General features: G+C 38.1%; 1 protein-coding gene across 9 annotated transcripts in view; it reads right to left on the bottom strand.

Annotated features, from left to right (window-relative positions):
• LOC145292962 (kinesin-like protein KIF21A) overlaps window positions 1-15,908 on the bottom strand; it is a 267,292-nt gene extending 251,384 nt beyond the window's left edge. For 4 of the 9 annotated variants that reach the window (XM_080139184.1, XM_080139182.1, XM_080139183.1 and 1 more), the window contains exon 1: window positions 14,816-15,906. In XM_080139184.1, the coding sequence (XP_079995310.1) occupies window positions 14,816-14,868 (53 nt within the window). In that variant the 5' untranslated portion in view covers window positions 14,869-15,906. Of the gene's footprint in view, window positions 1-14,815 lie in introns of all 9 variants that reach the window. The other 5 variants (XM_080139177.1, XM_080139180.1, XM_080139181.1 and 2 more) reach the window with 2 other exon arrangements.
• Between the last annotated feature and the right edge of the window lie 3,384 nt (window positions 15,909-19,292).

The following is a 19,292-nucleotide window of genomic DNA, read 5'->3' as shown; positions in this document are numbered from 1 at the left end:
GTCAAAGGCCTTAGATATATCTAGAGCTACTGTCCTAGCCTCCAGTGCACAGTATATAACATTCAGAGACTACAGTTAGTATAACTGCCGTGCAACAAGCTTGCCTAATTTCATACTGTCGCTCATAAAGTTTAGTATCTATGGGGTAGTGAACTAGTGCTTGATTAATTAAGGACTCAAAGATTTTGGCAAAGGGAGAGAGAGGGTTATTGGTGCTATAATTTAGTAGGTAAGTTCTTTTGCTAGAATTCTTGTAAACTGGTACCACAGAAGCAATTTTCCAGCAGTCAGAAAAGCTAAATTTGGTAAGGCATGTGTTAATAAGTTTGGAGAAAACTGGGGCAACCTCAGCAGAGCATTTTTTTAATAGTATAACTGGCATGAGGTCGGGCCCACATGCCTTTAAGCTGTCTAGGTTTTATGATATCACAAACTTGGGAAGCAATGATTTCCAGATCATCAAGTGTAGCTTCTGTCTGCAAAGAAAAATCTGAGACTGAGTGGTTTGCTGGATCCAAAGTGAAGTTGGAGGCGAACTGTCAGGTAAGCTGTGAAAAAACCCCAAGGTGGTTGGATAGTGTGTGTAAGTGTGTGGGGTGGGGTTGATTATCCATTATTTATACTACGCTGCTATGAATTTTCCAGAAATCGTGAGTTCCTAATTTGTTACTATGCGTTTTTTGGTGGTTTCGGCACAGCTCCTCTTGGCTGCGACTATTTCACTCTTACAATCATTTTTAGCTTCTATATACTTTTGTCTATTTTTACTGGACTAATGTCGAATAAATCTACTTTATACAGCTGCCTTTGAACAATGGCAGCTGAACAAGTAGAAGTGAACCATTAAAGAGGAACACATGCTTTAATTGCCGCTTTGAATTATTCAGTATCCTTATTTGCACACCGTCTCACAGGAAGAGAAAAGATTACTCCATGGAGAATATCTTGTGATCCTTGATGGTTTACCAGTCAGCCTTCTTGAAGTACATTGTCGTTTTGAGCAATAGCTCTTCAACTTTGAGTCTAGATTTTGAGGGACTCCAGCATTAATACCGAACTTCTGATTTCTGCCCATCAACCACTACTCTTAGGAACCTATCAGAGAGAAATGATTTATTAACTGAAGATATTTCCATAGTTGGAGATTTGAGTAGACCTTTATGTCATATCCTGTCAAAGGTAATTGCCCTAGAAAGGAAGCCTCTGTCGAGAGATTCGCTAATCCTATGAGATATTACAGTTAGCACATCTGTTGTAGATCTAGCAGAACGGAAGCCATATTGCATGTCACTGAGGTTATTTTTGCTAAGGTGGTGGACTACTGTATTTAACTGATTTTAGCAACTTACTCATGACGCACAGGAGACTGATTGATCTGTACTGAGAGAGAGAGAGGAGCGATTACCTGAATTTTTAAATACGGGACATACTGATGAGGTTTTCCAGGATGTTGGGAAGCATTTCTCCTTGACAACACTTAAATAGCTTTGTAAATATGAGAGCTAGTTCTGGTTGAAGCTTTTTGAGCACTATAATAGGAATATCATCAGGACTAGTTGCTTTATTGGAATCAAGGTTTTTATTTGCTTGGCAACAATACACACATATATTCACAAGTGACATAGCATGTTTTCAGACACAAGAGGCAATACAGGGGCGAGGGGCTGATCTCATAGGGTAGAATTAGCTGCAAAGTTTTGGGTAAAGAGTTTGGCTTTGTCTGATGCTGACGAGATTACCTCAGGTCTATTCATGACCCTGTTTGCTATTTGCCAAAATTGGTGGGAACCAAGTCGCTGCTCAGTTACTTTGGACTTGATGGACTCTCCCGTTCTTTATTATTCTTTTAAAGTGGTTGCTGGCAGTCCTGAAGGTGGCTTTAGTCTCAATACATCTATTACATTGGAAATAGTGATTTCTATGTGCACATTCTGGAGAGAACCACAGTTGACGGTTAAGTTTTTGCTGGAATGTTTTGGAGGGTATGAAGTGAGCTATACCTACAGTTAACCATTCCGTCCAGTCTGATACTATGGAGGTCACATTCTTTTTAAACATGGAACGAAGAGGTAGATCTGGTATAAATGTACACAAGCTATCCCAGTCAGCCATAGAGTATCGATATACTGTATGATGAAGGTATGTCGGAGGGCTTATTAAATTTTAGGATGATGTCTATCAGTCTCACAACATGATTAGCATTTGCACTTGGGCAATGGAAATTTGTTACAGTCTTCAGGAACTGTGGTCAGAAATATGTCTAGAAATGAGGCTTAGTGATCTTGTTGATCTGGGAGACGAGTTGGGAATGTGACCATGACAGAATGGGATATAGAAAAGCTGATGCTATCCGCTGCGTTTAACTAGAGAAACCAATCTAATTGTTGTGGTGGACATTAAACTCACCAAATACTTTTATTTGGGCATTAGTATCTAAGGAGAGCATGGCACTTATGCCGTTATATATGTAGTTGATTAGTGTGCACTCGAGAAAATATAACATTATATTGCAGGTTTAGTCTAAATCATATGAAGACCTGATCATCTGATTATAGTTATGATTCCCTAGTCAAGGGGAGGGTGTCATGAATGTAGAATTCAAATCTGTGTCTGACCCATGTCAGTCTTAAAAAAAAGTGGGAGATAACCAGACAATATTAAAGTGGTTAGAGGGAATGGAAAAGTGTAGATTGGTTTCACTTAGAACTAAGAGTTTTCGTAATAAATTCAAATTTTGAAATAAATTATAACGAAGTTTGTTTACATAGGATTACATCCATTTCCAAAGAAATTTTCGTGATTGTCTCCATTTGTAATAAAGTGTCACATTCTTTAAAAAAAAAAAAAAAAAACAACAGAGGTGGGGGGGGGGCAAAACAATTAAAAATAAAGACTCCTGAGTAATGCTGGGTAGATACAGGTCGTAACGTATATGTGCACAGCATTTGCTGTGCATATATTTGAAGTCGATCGATTATTGTTTTTCAATTATTATTCAATATTCAGACATTCTAACTGCCTCACCATATTGAAAGACAAGAAATAGTGGAAAAATAATTGTTAATCCTCTTTTAAGATCGATTGGAATTTATTCAGAGAGAGTTGGGGGGGAAAAAAAAATGACGGTCGACTTGAAGAGACCAACAAATTCATTTGTTACAGATTGTCTCTTCAAATAAAAATAAACGTAAATTTTACTCTTTACCCTCGGACTGTCAATAGAAAAATATCTTTTAATGCAATTAAATATCAACATGCAAGAAATACGTTGAAATTAATAAAATATATTAGACATTAATAGGGTTTCACTTCATTAACGTAAAATAATCATCCACTTCTTGATCAAAGCATTACTAATCACCCAGTTCTCAGGTACATGGCACAAAATAGAACTTTTTTTGTATTTATAAATGGCCATTTTTTTTTTATATACAATATAAAATCTTTTTCATTGTATTGCCATCACAAACTTTATGGTAAGGTAAATATTTTTTTTTCTATTGAAAAGGAAATTAGTAAAATGGTAGCCATTTTGGCAATGTAAAAATGGTTACTCGTTCTGCTTACACTATCTGATAAATGTGCGATTATTTTACATTACATTTTATGTAATGTACTAAACCTCACTCTAAAGTTAAAAATGTTATTTTATTTTTGGGGGGTGATCCTAAAGAATAAACAGAAAAAAAGTGTTTAAAAAAGTCAAATTATTAAATGGGTGATGTTTGTTTTACATTTTTTAAACCAACTCATTTCCAGAGAAAACATCAAGTACTTACGTGTCATTGGTAAAATTAGTATAAATTCCTAAACTTACAAAAAAATTGATCTAGTATAAAATTACAAGTAAAAATAGAATTCATCAAACTATCAGGTTTTATTGTACGTCTTATTGTGGAAGAGTTGTGCTACCAATTCAGTATGACAAACAAAACTTTCGATTTAAATGGACAAATTAAGGGTTCACCATTTTCAAAACCAACACATTTCAGAACATAATTGTGGCTGATTTTATGGTTATTGCTAATCGTCTGTGGCGCCTCTGCCAGGAAATGCTAACAGGGTGGAACATGCATCTTTTGCAGGTCAGAGTGGTCCCCTTGAGGTGCTAACTTCTCAATCCAATTTTCCAACCTTAGTGTCACATTCCTTGTGGTGGGAAAGAAATATATTTACTTGATAAGTTTTCATAATTTTTTGGAATTCATACTAATTCCGCCATGAATGTTTTCATCTGAAATGCACTTGGTTAAAAGATAACCAATGCAAAAACAAGCACCAATTTTTTTTTGTTATTTTGTTGTTTTTTTAAATAGATAGGAAAAACTAAAATGCGGTATAAAAATACAGAATAGTTAACACTAGAAAGATTATAAGGCTCATAGTATCAACACTAACATTCTTCAGGGTCTCATCCTGGGCCCAACTCTTGATCTTCAATTATCTCCCAAATCACATTCTTAGATCAATCAGACATTTATGCAGACGATACCAATCAATGGCAACACTTTAAAGGCTGGCAATGACCAAGATCTTTCCGATTCTCTCTTTTCTGATCTTGAATACGTGGTGCAATGGGGAAAAGGGTGGCTGGTTAATTTAAATACATCTAAAACCAAGCTTCTCTTATCTGGGTAGGAGCTGCTCGGAGCGCCCTATCTTACCTTGATAAAGTTCAAAATCGGCTTCCAAAGACGTTGCGAGTCTGCTCTATCATTTTCATGGTAAATGCTTGTCTGAGCGTCTATGCCCCCCCCTTGCCAAACCTTCACAAGAAACACTCGACTAGTTACAACCACTATTAATTTTCCCCACTATCAGTTCCTAATTCTATTTCATGAACAAAGCTTTCCTAGAACTGCCCGTATGTGAAACCCTGTTGCATTGGCCTGTTTCCCCAGCCGATTACAATATGGTAGCCTTCAAGTCCAATGTAAACAAGTTCTTGTTGAATTGTCCCCTTAAATAATCCAAATTCTACCCAATCTACACAACGATTACTAAACTACCACCTTACATGCATTAACTCTTATCCGCGACTGGTCTTTGGACCTTGATAACTCCCTTGTAAAAAATAAATGTGTAAACGAACAGTTTGGGGGGGGGGGGTACGGTATTAAATGCTACGAATAGTTTCCACGCGTTAAAACTGTTCGGTAGAGAACTTCATTCTAAAGCGTTTAAAATGCAATTTTATTAAATTGCAAAGAAAACACGAATCCGTCAAGAGGTTTAAGATTAAAAACCAAATTGGTTTCATTGGCCGATCTCGTCTATTTCATCTGACTTATTTACTTATTGAGTCCCTCTACTGCTCCAGTGCAAATAACCTGCTGCAATGCTGCATCCATTCAAGGATATGAAATGCGAGCGTCAAATCAATTGAAGGAAAAAATATAAAACACGTGTGAAGCTTTAAACTAAAAAGCATTCCTGCGTTAAAGCAGTGTAGCAGACACAAATAGACCCCTTTTCTTCTCGCGCATTCGCTTCCTCTGAGTGAGTGATGAGGCGTTAAACTGTCCAATCTGAGGACTTGCACACGAATACAAATTAACCCCTAGGGACCAGACAGCTTCCGGTCCCAGAAGAAAACTCTCTCTTACGCTACCAGCCTTCGTCGGGGCTAGACGCCTGTTCTCTTCGCTGCTCCTACTAAAGGTATTGACGACAGCCGCGGGTTGTAACTACCTCGTAAGGCAGTGGAGACCCGACTCTACTTTCTTCCTTCAGTACGCTTTGCAAATAAACCTTTCCCTTGTTAAGTTGAAGAAGTTGTTTGTCATTGTTCATAGAATTGTGTTATTTCATTTTATTAGGGAAATTCCCTAAAAATGGTGACTCCGTCGTGATAACACATTTCCGAACAGACACTTCTTTCGCTTTTTAACAGGGTAAGGCGCGCATTTTAAAAACCAGCACATGGTTTCCAACCACACACATAAACAGACAACGGATTCGGGAGAGCACATTTAAAACTTAAAAAAAAAAAAAAGACGTTATTTCCCTCTCTTCCTTATCGTTTTTTTCCCGTTATATATATATATATATATATATATTATATATATATATATATATATATATATATATATATATATATATATATATATATATATATATATATATATATATTATAAACTAAAGAGCATACAAAAAAAAAAACAAAAAAAAAAAAAACAAAGAAAAAACACCCTTTTCTTTCACAACGGCGGGCTACACATAAAAAAAAGAACGCCAACCTACAAAAAGAGGTGACACTTTCTTGGTGTACGAAAAAGAAAAAACTCAACAACAAAAAAAAAAAAAAAAAAAAAAAAAAGAACTTTCACGAAGTTTTTCCGCATTAGCACTCTTCGGCCAAAATGTAAGTACTTAAAGAGTTCATTTATCTTCAGGTTCACACACATTTATATAAAAAAAAAAAAAAAAAAAAAAAAAAAAAACCCATATTGTCCACATTTTTTTTTGCTTCACGGCTCTTCCTGATATAATTTTGTTTTAGCTTTATTTCATGGTAATTTTGTTTCTTTCTTCTCCTCCCCCACTGTCCTTCTCCTGTTAAAATTTTTTTTTTTTGTATTGTCTCTGTTTAAAGATTTTCTCCATATTTCTCCTTTCTTCTCCACGTGGTCCATATTCGGCGTCCTTTCAGATTTCGGATACATTATATATATATATTTTTTTTTTTAAATATTTGGTATCTACTTTCGGTAGTGACGATGACAACGTTGCCTGCCTTCGCTGGGGACGTCCGGGTCTGGTTTGCTCAACTCGAGTCTTATTTTGCGGCGAACAACGTGTCAGAGCAAACGAAGCTGCACATTTTATTCAGTGCCTTCCCCGCGTCATTGACTCCTGCGGTCAAGGACTTAATAACGGACACCCCGTTAAACTCCACTTACGATAGCATAAAACGGGAGGTGCTACTACGGACGTCCGTGTCGGCGGAAAAGCGTTTTCAAACGCTGGTCCATGACGAGCACTTAGGTGACCGCAGGCCGACGGAACTACTCCGTAGAATGAGGGAACTGGCAGAGGACGTCCCTCCTGACAGTGCCTTAATTAAGCAGCTCTTTTTCTCAAGGCTGCCGGCGCAGGTAAAGGCCATACTTGCGCCAATGTTTGAAAAACACACCGTCGATGTAGTAGCAGCATCGGCGGACAAGGTCATGGACTTTGTGAGGGGGCCTACCACCGCGGCGATTCCACAACAGCCTGCTGAGGTACCCGCAGGCACCGCAAATGTAAGACAGGATGCTACATCGGTGGCTATACTAACGGCCATCGAACGCCTCACTAGAGAGGTGAGCAAGCTCAATATGGGCAGGTCGCACTCACCCAGACGCCGCTACAAAAGCCGCTCATCTTCCCCGCACCACCGTCGCCGTGCAAACATGCCGGGACTATGTTTTTATCATAGTCGCTATGGCGCTGAAGCACGGAATTGTAAAATGCCCTGCACTTTTAACAACCAGGGAAACTAAATTGTGGAAAGACGAGCACGGCAAACTTTCCACAAAATGCAAATAACCGTGCCTATTTCGTCACTGACGTAAAATCTCAAGCACGTTGCTTGGTAGACACTGGCGCTGTTTGTAGTATATGGCCACTTAGGCTACTTAAAGAAAGGCCACCAGTGTCATTGATAACACTGCAAGCGGTGAACCATTCACCTATCCCCACGTACGGTCAAATTTCACGTTCTCTGGACTTGAATTTACGGAGAGACTTTACGTGGGTTTTCACTGTAGCAGATCTACCGTACCCCATACTAGGCGCGGATTTCTTGCATAATTTTAATTTAATGGTCGACATGCGCAGACGCCGGCTGATAGACGCTAGCACGGAACTTTCCGTCCCTGGCTCGTTATCTAATGCCCCATCTATCAGCCCGGTATTTTTCATTGCCGCTGCAAATGACCCATACCATGAGGTGCTACACTCCTACCCGGAGTTAACCAATTTAAATTTTGTGGTGAGCAAACCCACGCACACCACAAAACATCACATTGAGACCACAGGTGCTCCTGTGTTCTCACGCCCTCGTCGCCTTCCTGTGGATAAACTTAAAGCAGCGAAGGCAGAATTTAATCATATGCTACAGTTGGGAATTATACGCCCCTCGTCCAGTCCTTGGGCTTCCCCTCTGCATATGGTTCCAAAACGAGACGGAGATTGGCGTCCAACTGGGGACTATAGACGACTCAATGCCATGACGGTACCTGATCGTTACCCAATCCCGCATATTCAGGACTTCGCTTCCTCTCTGCATGGCTGTAAGACTTTCTCTAAGCTAGATCTGGTTAAGGCTTACCATCAGATCCCGGTGAATCCGGCCGACATACCCAAGACTGCGGTTACAACCCCATTTGGAGCGTTTGAATTTCTTACTATGCCTTTCGGCCTACGTAACGCTGCCAGTACTTTTCAGCGCTTTATGGATGAAGTAGTGCGTGATTTAGATTTCGTCTATAACTATATAGATGACATTCTCGTGGCTAGTGCCTCACCTGAGGAACACGTCACTCACCTCCGCCTACTTTTTGAACGGTTTCAGCAATACCAAGTGAGGATTAACCCTGGTAAGTGCGTTTTCGGTGTTACGTCACTAGTTTTCCTGGGCCACATTATCAGCCCAGACGGTATATCTCCGTTGCCGGAAAAGGTGAAGGCTCTACAAGACCTTCAACCGCCCACTTCACTTCGCCAACTTAGGCACTTCCTTGGTCTGTTGAATTACTACAGACGCTTTATCCCACACTGTGCGGATCTCTTAGCTCCTCTTTTCGACCTGTTACATAACAGGAAGAAGAAAAACGAGCAGATCTCACTTAATGAGATCCAACTTAGAGCATTTGCGGAAGTGAAAAATAAACTAGCGACGACATCTTTGCTGGCACATCCTGTACCCGATGCCCAGTTTTCACTGGTCGTTGATGCATCGGGCACAGCTGTAGGTGCAGTGCTGCAACAGCAGCACCAACAACAGTTACAACCTCTAGCATACTTTTCGCGACAGCTGAAACCGGCCGAACAACGTTACAGCACGTTTGGCCGCGAACTACTGGCAATGTACCTCGCAGTGAAACACTTCCAACATTCACTCGAGGGCCGACAATTTGTGATCTACACCGATCACCGTCCGCTTACATACGCACTGCGTGCTAAGCCGGACAAATATTCTCCCCGCGAAACACGTCATTTGGACTTTGTTTCGCAGTTTACTAGTGATATCCGACATATCGCGGGTGAGCAGAACGCAGCAGCAGACGCATTGTCTCGCCTGCCCATCAATTCTCTGTCCTCACCATCGGATATCGATTTGCAACAGATGGCCTTAGACCAGCCAAGTCTGGACACGTTGGATCCATCGTCACCTGAATTCGGGACTTGCAAATTCGCATATCTGCCCGTGCCTACTTCTGACACGCAGATCATCTGTGACACCTCAACGGATTCACCTCGACCATTCGTTCCAACGACCCACCGTAGAGTTGTTTTCGACACTCTACACAACCTGGCACACCCCGGACGCAAAGCCACAGTAAAGCTGATTACAGCTAGATTTTTCTGGCCTAACATGAGGCGTGACATCATTGCTTGGTCACGTTCCTGTGTATCCTGCCAAAAATCAAAGGTGCACGAGCATATCCGCGCACCCCTTGGAACATTCAGCACCCCAGACGCTCGGTTTAGCCATGTTCACATTGACTTGGTTGGACCATGGCCGGTCAGTCAGGGATTCACTTATCTCCTGACCTGCATAGACCGTTTCACACGGTGGCCAGAAGCCATCCCACTTAGTGACATTTCGGCTGAATCTGTAGCGCGAGCCCTTATATCAGGCTGGATATCGCGCTACGGAGTTCCCACTACAATCACCACTGATCGTGGTGCACAATTCGAATCCCACCTATTCCGGGAACTGTCCAAGATCCTCGGGATCACTCGCATTCGGACAACAAGCTATCACCCTGCTTCAAATGGGATGATAGAACGCTTCCATCGCCAATTGAAAGCTGCATTACGCGCTTACCCTGATCAACAGCGATGGAGCGAGTACATACCGGTCATCCTTCTTGGCTGTCGGGCATCAATCAAGGAGGACCTGGGATATTCCGCAGCCGAACTGGTCTATGGAGCACCTCTATCGTTGCCAGGTCAGATGCTGACCCCGATAGAGGATATATCAACTGACACAGCTCTATATGTCAACAGACTACGAGCTTATCTCAGTAAGCTACCGCCGATGCACCCTAGGGAACAGACCATTAAATCTTTGGTTCCGAAGGACATAGCGACATGGACTCACGTGTTCCTTAGAAAGGACGCAGTAAAAGCCCCCCTAACTCCACCTTACACTGGCCCTTATCGCGTGCTTTCACGCACTGATAAAACTTTTATCCTAGACATTAGTGGTAAAAAAGAGACAGTATCGGTAGATAGGGTAAAAAGAGCCTTTCTGGACACATTAACACCTGAGCCACACATTCCTCCAACATACACACAGCATAATCATACACCTGAGGTAAATGTTCCACGTGAGAACAATTATGTGACCACTACACGTAGTGGTCGACGGGTACATTGGCCGAAGAGACTTTGTAAAACAGTGTATTTCTGTTGAAAAAGAACATTTTTTCTTCTCTCCTTTTTAGAACAGAACGTTTTGTGCAAATATTCCAACTTTTTACAGAAAAGTAAGAACATTTTTTTTTCTGCAAGAAAATAACCTAAAGAGACGGACATTTCTTATTGTATTTTTCTTTCTGCTATTTGTTATGCTACCTTTCTCTCTGTCGGCTTTCAGCCTAAGCAGGGGGTTATGTAGCAGACACAAATAGACCCCTTTTCTTCTCGCGCATTCGCTTCCTCTGAGTGAGTGATGAGGCGTTAAACTGTCCAATCTGAGGACTTGCACACGAATACAAATTAACCCCTAGGGACCAGACAGCTTCCGGTCCCAGAAGAAAACTCTCTCTTACGCTACCAGCCTTCGTCGGGGCTAGACGCCTGTTCTCTTCGCTGCTCCTACTAAAGGTATTGACGACAGCCGCAGGTTGTAACTACCTCGTAAGGCAGTGGAGACCCGACTCTACTTTCTTCCTTCAGTACGCTTTGCAAATAAACCTTTCCCTTGTTAAGTTGAAGAAGTTGTTTGTCATTGTTCATAGAATTGTGTTATTTCATTTTATTAGGGAAATTCCCTAAAGCAGTAACAATATGTTCACGTTCTGTGTACAGGTACAGCTGCTGGTACTACTTTCTAGTAGTAAATGACAGCATACAGTTTCATCGCTCAAGAAATTTGAAAATTAAAAACAAACATGGCTCAATTGTACCATAGGGGCTACGGAATATCGCGCCCATTTCGGATAAAACCTATTACTATTAAATGTGTTTTTACCCTGAAAAGAAGTTTTAAAATTTAAACTCTTTCAAGAAATTTACATGTCGACAATTTTGTGAGAGAGGAGGTTAATTGTGATGAAACAATCTTGTTTTTAAAACAATGTTTTTTTTTATATGAAAGCATTCAGAAAAACGTTATGTTTATTTTCAGTGTAAAAAAAAAAAAAAAAAAGGTATTGAATACGCGCGCGCGAAAACAAACATGACAACCAGTGAAAATATAGAATACAGACCCGAATGTCCCTAAAAATCAACCTAGTAAATCGTTAGTTGGTACTCTAGCGCATATTGACTACTAATTGATAGATAAATGAAAAATCTATTATGTAAAAGGGGTGTGCGGTGCGTGTTCTCGTCGAGTGGCTCTAATATGGGGGATTGATTTATGGCATTAGAAACTGAAAAACTAAACGTTGGGTCACGCAACTTGAAGATTAATATATAAAATAAATCAGAAGAGGGCGGATTTCAAGCGAAATTTAAAAAAGCCAAACTGCTTAAAGGCTAAATTCGCGAAAGTTGGCTTAAAAAACGTCGAGACGTTGCAATGCATTAGAAACTGAGCACCAGCACCCCTTAAAAATATTTAAATATTGACTTGTTTTTATAATCTGGTAAGTTAATGTCAATTCGATAATCCGCTAAAAAAGTTTATAAAAATCTGAAATAATATGGGGAGGGGGGTACCGCCCGTACACGTGAACCAATTTGTCCCCTCTCCGTTATTAACACTCAATTTTCTCAGGAAATTGACATTTTTTTTTTTTAGATCTGAATTTTACTGGAAAATCCGGTTTTTACGTTATCTTGTTGTTTTTGGTATTTATACAGTTTAATGAAGACATTAAAAAATGAAAATATCGAAAAAAGGTTATATTGTACGTATTCGTAATGGAACGAAGTTCTCCGGAAAAAAAATAAATAAATAACTTAATTTCATCAAGTAGTTTTTAGGTAGTGCAATTCTGATCCAAGCTATTTTTTAAATCGTATTTCCGAGTTTAATTAAAGTTTTATGATATGTCATTTTTTATTATTATTCAATTGTAAGGTTAGGTAAAGCATAGAATAGGTACAACCCCCCCCCTCACATGTTAAGAATGTCTTTAAATAACGTTATTATTTCAGCACGGATCAATAAGTGCACTAGTACCAGTTTTTATTTTATAGCGAAAAAATAATTTGTTATCATACCGAGCAAAAGGTTCGATTTTTAGGAAGAAAAGCTAGTAATAAAGATAGGGAGGAGTGTCGGCGCTTTAACTGGAGTTATCTCCCCATGCCGTGTTCAACAAATTTCATAATGGCTGACTTCAACGTGCTGTCATAAAAACGTGTTTTTTTTTTTTTTTTTTTTTTTTTTTTTTTTTTTGGTGTAAAATAAACTAGTTGATCAAATTAAATGAATTTTTTTTTTTTCGGAGATCTTCAGTCCAAAACAGATACGTACAATATAACCTTTTTCGATATTTTCATTTTTGAATGTCTTGATTAAACTGTACAAGTACCATCTTGTTTATTATATTGTTAATTGAAAATGCAGAATAGTTACAAAACGTCCTAAGTTTAGAATAGTGTCTAAATAATTATATTTCAGCATGGAACGTATCCTCCTACAGTGCCTGCACGAGTACCAGAAATAATTTATGTATACGTTGTTGCGGGCAAAAATGCATTATTTCAGTCACCTAAACTAATTATTCAAAATTCTAGACGTCATAAAGGATGAATAGCAGTAGTCAAAAGCCGTGGACATTTGTTTATTTGAAAGCAACAACAGCCAGCAGTTATGTCTGCTGCTCCTTTCAAATAAGTGTTCACGGCTTTTGACAAGACAATTGCAATTAATCAACAAATAAACATAAACACAGACCAAACGGGTCACGCTTAGTCTAGTAGCATGTAGCCCTATCTTCCAACTAGAAAATTATGAACCAAGTTTGTGTTCTTCCTGAGCTGACCCTCAATTTGTTTAACAGCCTAGTTTTCAATTTGGTGTTTCAGGGTTTCAGTGATAAGTACTTAGAATTGCCACGGCCTTTTGACTAGGAGCAAAGTCAGTAGTACGTGTTCAAATAATGCCACACTATTTCAGTCAGTGATGGAGAAATCCTAAATTAAGGCAATTTTTGGTTCTAATCTAGAATTCCTCTTTTGGTTAGTTGCATTTTCCCTACATTAAAACCGACGGTAATTACCCTGCTGAAATAACTATTCAGAAAGCCATTCTTAACATGGGGAGGGGGAGAGTGTTTTGTAACTATACTGCACTTTCAAACAATTTAATAAAAAGATATAGTAAAACGTCAACTTTCAACTTGAAAATACTATTTTTTTAAAATAGCACGGTAACATAAGTGCATAAGCACCACCACACAGACCTTAAGTCTAACTGCACTCGTAGGGAGGCAAGTAAACCGGAATTAACTGCGTTTTCAATGCTATTTTTATTTTTTGATTTTTATGTTTACTAAAACATGGACACTAGTGCAGTTTAATATCCCCTAAATAAATTCATTGAAATGCAAGGAAACGGTTAAGAAGGCCTCCCTCCACATAAAAAATGGCTTTCTAAATTTGTCTTGATATGCTAAACTGAACAAGTGACAAAACAGTTTAAGTAAAACTAAGTTGTTTACCAAAATTATTCACTTTAAAATAATTCACGTGACTGAAATAAGAATTATGCTTTTTTCTTTAACCAAAAGAGCAATTAGCTGTTTAATAAGTAAACTGAAAAATGATTTAAAAAAGCACTGATTTTATAGCCGGTGCAACATTCAAAATGAACATATTGTAATTACATAGAGACAATTTTGGAAACAACTAATTGGTTACCCGTTCTGTCTATGGTCAAGAACTAGGTGATTACGATAGTAAAATACATTCTTATTTTATTTCCATGTATATCCTGGTTGTTGACATGCAGTAGTGCAGTCACTAGGGTAATTTTTAATTTGTTAAAACACAAAAAAAAAAAAAAAAAAAATTTAAGAGAAGTTAATGAACATTTTAATTATTAAAATGTTCCTTTTATAATAAAAATGACAGCAATTAAAATTTAATTGCTGTCATTTTTATTATAAATTAAATGGTTTATATTTTCACTTAACTAAATTTGAAATTTTCAACTGGAATAAATTTTTCTGAAAACAACCTTTATATAATATACATTAGTAAAAATTACAAAGTGCATGCACTTATGTTACCGTGCTATTATTTTTAATAGGATTTTAAGTTAAAATTTTACTATATCTTTAAATTATTAGATGAAAGAACAAAATAATTACAAAACACCTTCCCATGTTAAGAATGGCTTTCTAAATAATTTTATTCCAGCACGATAACATAAGTGCATGCATAAGTGTCAACAAAAATAAAATAAAAACACTTTTCTTTTTACCTGAGTGCAACCTTCACGGCATCTCCTTGTTGTGGATTCGATGATTTATCCATTTTTTAAGAAAAATAAGATAATTTTTTTTACTGTACAAATATTTACTATTTTCTTTACAATAAAGTAAAAAAAAAAAAATAAATAAATAATGTCGTTTGGTACACTTTTTTTTTTTTTTTTTCGTTATATTTTCCCCCTTATTTTTATTTATTTTTTTTTTAATATATATATCCTTTCTTATTCCGTTTAAGTTAAACAAAATCCGCCAGGATGTGAATAATAATCATAATCGAATGACGATCGGTTAGAAACTCCCGAGATGCAAGCGGTGGTCGGCATTATTTTCCCCAAAACAGAAGAACACGCGTCGGAATGCCGATGTCGAGTTATGAAAAAGGAGGAAGACTCGAATCCCCGGAACGTCTTCGTCGTTGCAGTCGTCAACAATAACAATAATGGCCAGTCACCGTAAAACAAACGATACTCCTTATTTCTCGATAGCTTTTCAGGGCTCAACAGACCCCGCAAAGCCGTCATATTTTTCCTCAACAAATAATTATCAATGAATGAAGTCGAATAACCGTCGTGTCACCAAATAATAATCCAATATAGTTGTCGGTCTTCTCGTTGTATGGCAGCCGCGACGAGTAACAATTATTATGATTATATAATATCATTTTTTTCGTTTTTTTTTGGGGGGGGGGGTTAAGTTAATAATTTAAAAAATAAAATGAAGCAGTTGTATTATTAAGTATTCAGTCGTGTATTCCGTAAATACATTCCCTACAACGACTGAAATTGGTTGTGTGTGTGTCGTCCTTTTTGCAGCCTGTTGTACTGTGTTCCGTGTGTAACAGCATTTGAATTATTATAAACCTCCTTCTCCACCGTCTCTCGAGCACCGCCTACTTTTTGCTCGAGTGAAACAGGTCGTTGTAATTCTCTCTCTCTCTCTCTCTCTCTCTCTCTCTCTCTCTCGTGCTTTATCAGTACCTCTGCCTCACTATTTTTCTTTCTTCTTCTTGTCTTTCTCTCAACTACTGCCTAACGAACTGATACTTCTATCTCTACCTCCTTTCTCTCTTTTTCTTTCTTTCTTCATTTCTCTAGTTGGCAAATAGACAGCCTGACGGACAACCCCCTCCCCTCTTTGTATGTATCTTTGTAACCATCACCGTCTCTACTTGCGCCCTCTTTCTTTCTTTCTTTTTATCTTTCTTTCGCTATCTTCTCTATCTATACATCTATTTCATATTAGTTCTCTCTACTTTTTTCTCCAATCTTCTCTAGCAGACAGTATTTTTCTTTTCTTCTCTCTCTCTCTCTCTCTCTCTCTCTCTCTCTCTCTCTCTCTCTCTCTCTATCTATCTATCTATCTCTTCTCTCTTTATTTCATTAGTCCCTCTTTTTCGATCTCTGTTTCTCCTTCTCTTGCAATTAAGTAGACTGTTTTGCGGACATACCCCCCTCTTTCTCTCTCTCTCTCTCTCTCTCTCTCTCTCTCTTTCCATTTCCCTCTTTATCTATCTTATCTTTCTTTCTCTTCTCTTACGGATTCCTCTCTCTCTCTCTCTCTCTCTCTCTCTCTCTCTCTCTCTCTCTCTCTCTCTCTCTCTCTCTCTTTCTTGCAATTAGATCCTTTAGCGTTTTTCTTTGTTTCTTCTATTCCTATTTGCAATATGATTACCTGATTGACAACTTAAAGCGGGAGGGGGGTGGGCTCACCTCCTCTGTTCTTCCTTCCTCCTTGCCCTTTCTATCCCCCTCTTATTCCTTCTCAAACTATATATATATATATATATATATATATATATATATATATATATATATATATATATATATATATATATATATATATATATATATATATATATATAACTTTGTTAAGGAATTACACTTCTTTTCTTTCTTATTGATTTATTCATCTTAAACTGCTGGAACCTCCTCCTAATCCATTCATTCTCCCTATCACTAATTTTAAATTTTAAATTAATTTAATATTCAAACGATCAAAAATAACAAATAAAAATAAAAACGTGTTTATTTTCTGCATTTTCAATGATGTAGAATTAATTCGCTTCAATTAAAAAAATAAATAAATATGAAATAAATGTTTAAATTTTTACTGAATAATAGCAGAAAATAAACAAATTACGGCTCTAAGTTAAAGTGTTTTTTGTTTTTAATGTTTCATTCAATTGTAGCATAGAGGCACTGGGAATATCTAGATATTTCGCTTGGTTTTCACCGGAATTAATAAAAAATAAAGCGCGATATATCTGCATGTAATTTTGTGCACTTGTACATGTAGCACACAAAACTTTCTCAGCTTAGCCGTTACAAAGCTGAAACTGGGTTTATTTAGAAAAGGTGCAGAACTGCAGAACGTCATGCATGCAGACGGGGACGGCGGCAGGCGGCAGTGAGCATAATGTTGGACACCTGCATCTGCAGTAATAACAACAGCAAAAGCAGTCCCACCCCACATCGAAAAAAAAGTTCAACTCTTTCTCACCCTGGTAGGGGCGTGGGAACGTAGTTGTGTCAGAGCAACCTGGCTAACAGGACTTTGGCGGAAATCCACGAGGAATCAGTGTGTGTGACAAGAAAAGATGTGCCTGGCGCAGAACCTGTGGCATTCCCGTGTGTGCTCTGAGCCAAACTTTCCCCGACTTCGTAAGCAACCACTGAGCTTTGCTGCTCTAAGTGTTGGGGTAAAAACCTGCAATTCTGCAAGTTAATGAATAGTTGAGACGATAAGGAGGACTTCATGCAGACCAAACAACCTTGAGGCATGACTTTTATGAGGTCTATGCAGAAATTCGACCTGCTTAACAAACAAGCTATGCTAACTGGCTGACTCTAGTCAATGGCAATATGAAGGCTCCCTCTTCATTAGCTGGTGCCATTCCATTCCCAAGATTACTCCACTTACCCTTGATCATTCCCCTTATAATGCTGAGTGTTTAACAAGAGGATATCATAAAAAAAATTAAGTCTTTAGTATGACTTGATTGAGGATTGAAACCTGGTCTCCCGGTTAATTAACAAACACTTATTATTATGCCAAACAAACAAATACGAGTAGCAGGAAAACCATCTCTGTAAAATATTTGCTGTTTACTAGTTGAAATACTTAATACTGATTGGTCGACTCTATCAAAATACCTAATCTCAACCAATTAGAAAGAGCTGCACTAGGAACCAAGCACAAGCTGGCATTTACTACATGAGCAAGAACCTCAACACAGCCATCAGTGAGAGACTCAGCTTGCCACACGAACTTATGTTAGTTCTAACACAGTGTTATTAAGTGCAATAAAGACTCCTTGCAGGTGAATGAAATCAAGCCATGGCTTCTTGGCTACAGATATCTCAGCAAACAACACAAGTCACAGTCATGGATTACTAAACATAGCGACAGCTTATATACACAGTTTCACGAGTTCATTCACACACACGTCCACATTCATATGAACAAAGCAATACTTTCTTCATGTAGACCCTTTGAATTCTTCTTTACTCTTTACATCTGAGCTCCTCTATTCAAATACAATGGTGTAGTCTAAGAGGCGCATACAGTGTACTCTGACTAGTTATATCCAAATCAATATGACCAGCTTTAAAGAATTGCAGTGGTGAATATGATAACTAAAAAGGAAGACAAACTCGTTTCTTTTTCATGAGAAATAAATACCTCAGTTTGAGTAGATTATTGTTATGATGTTGATGCTGCTGCTGTTGTCTTTCTAGTTATAATTTTTTGTTTAAGTAGATTATGATGAAACTGTTGTTGTTGTTGTTGATGATGATGATGATGATTCATTTCGAATGAATCAGATAACCATTGTTGGTAGTCTTTTCTCTGATATCTTTCTAGTTAGAATTTACACAGTTTCACGAGTTCACTCACACACACGTCCACATACATATGAACAAAGCAATACTTCCTTCATGTAGACCCTTTGAATTCTTCTTTACTCTTTACATCTGAACTCTTCTATTCAAATACAATGGTGTAGTCTAAGAGGCGCATGCAGTGTACTCTGACTAGTTCTATCCAAATCAATACCAACTTTAAAGAATTCCGGTGATGAACATGACAACTAAAGAGGGTCGAGACAGATGGACGTCAGATGGGATACAGAATCTGTCGGAAGTTCAACAAGAGAGTGAGGTTAGCTCTGCACAAACCAGTTTCACTTTAAACAAATTCTCAACACATGTCATCCGTCATCTCTAGAATGATCAGATGGTCTTCATCATTCCAAATGCCAAACATTAATTTCTGTACACATGTATCTGTGCTCCTTTTTAAACTGGTGAAACTTCTTCCATATTTTTGTCGGTGATGATTTAGTTTGACAAATTTTGGAGCATTTTTCATATTGGGTCAATATGAAAGAGTAATTAATTATACTGCCATTCTTGTAAAGGGTTGTTAATCTTTGAAGGGTTCTTTGAATATTTCTTGAGCCTGACT

This window comes from Euprymna scolopes, chromosome 14, assembly GCF_053919585.1.
Source record: "Euprymna scolopes isolate OS-2025 chromosome 14, ASM5391958v1, whole genome shotgun sequence".
NCBI lineage: Eukaryota > Metazoa > Mollusca > Cephalopoda > Sepiida > Sepiolidae > Euprymna > Euprymna scolopes.
Note: the sequence above shows the minus strand (reverse complement) of the source record. Positions and strands in the feature narration are given on the sequence as shown.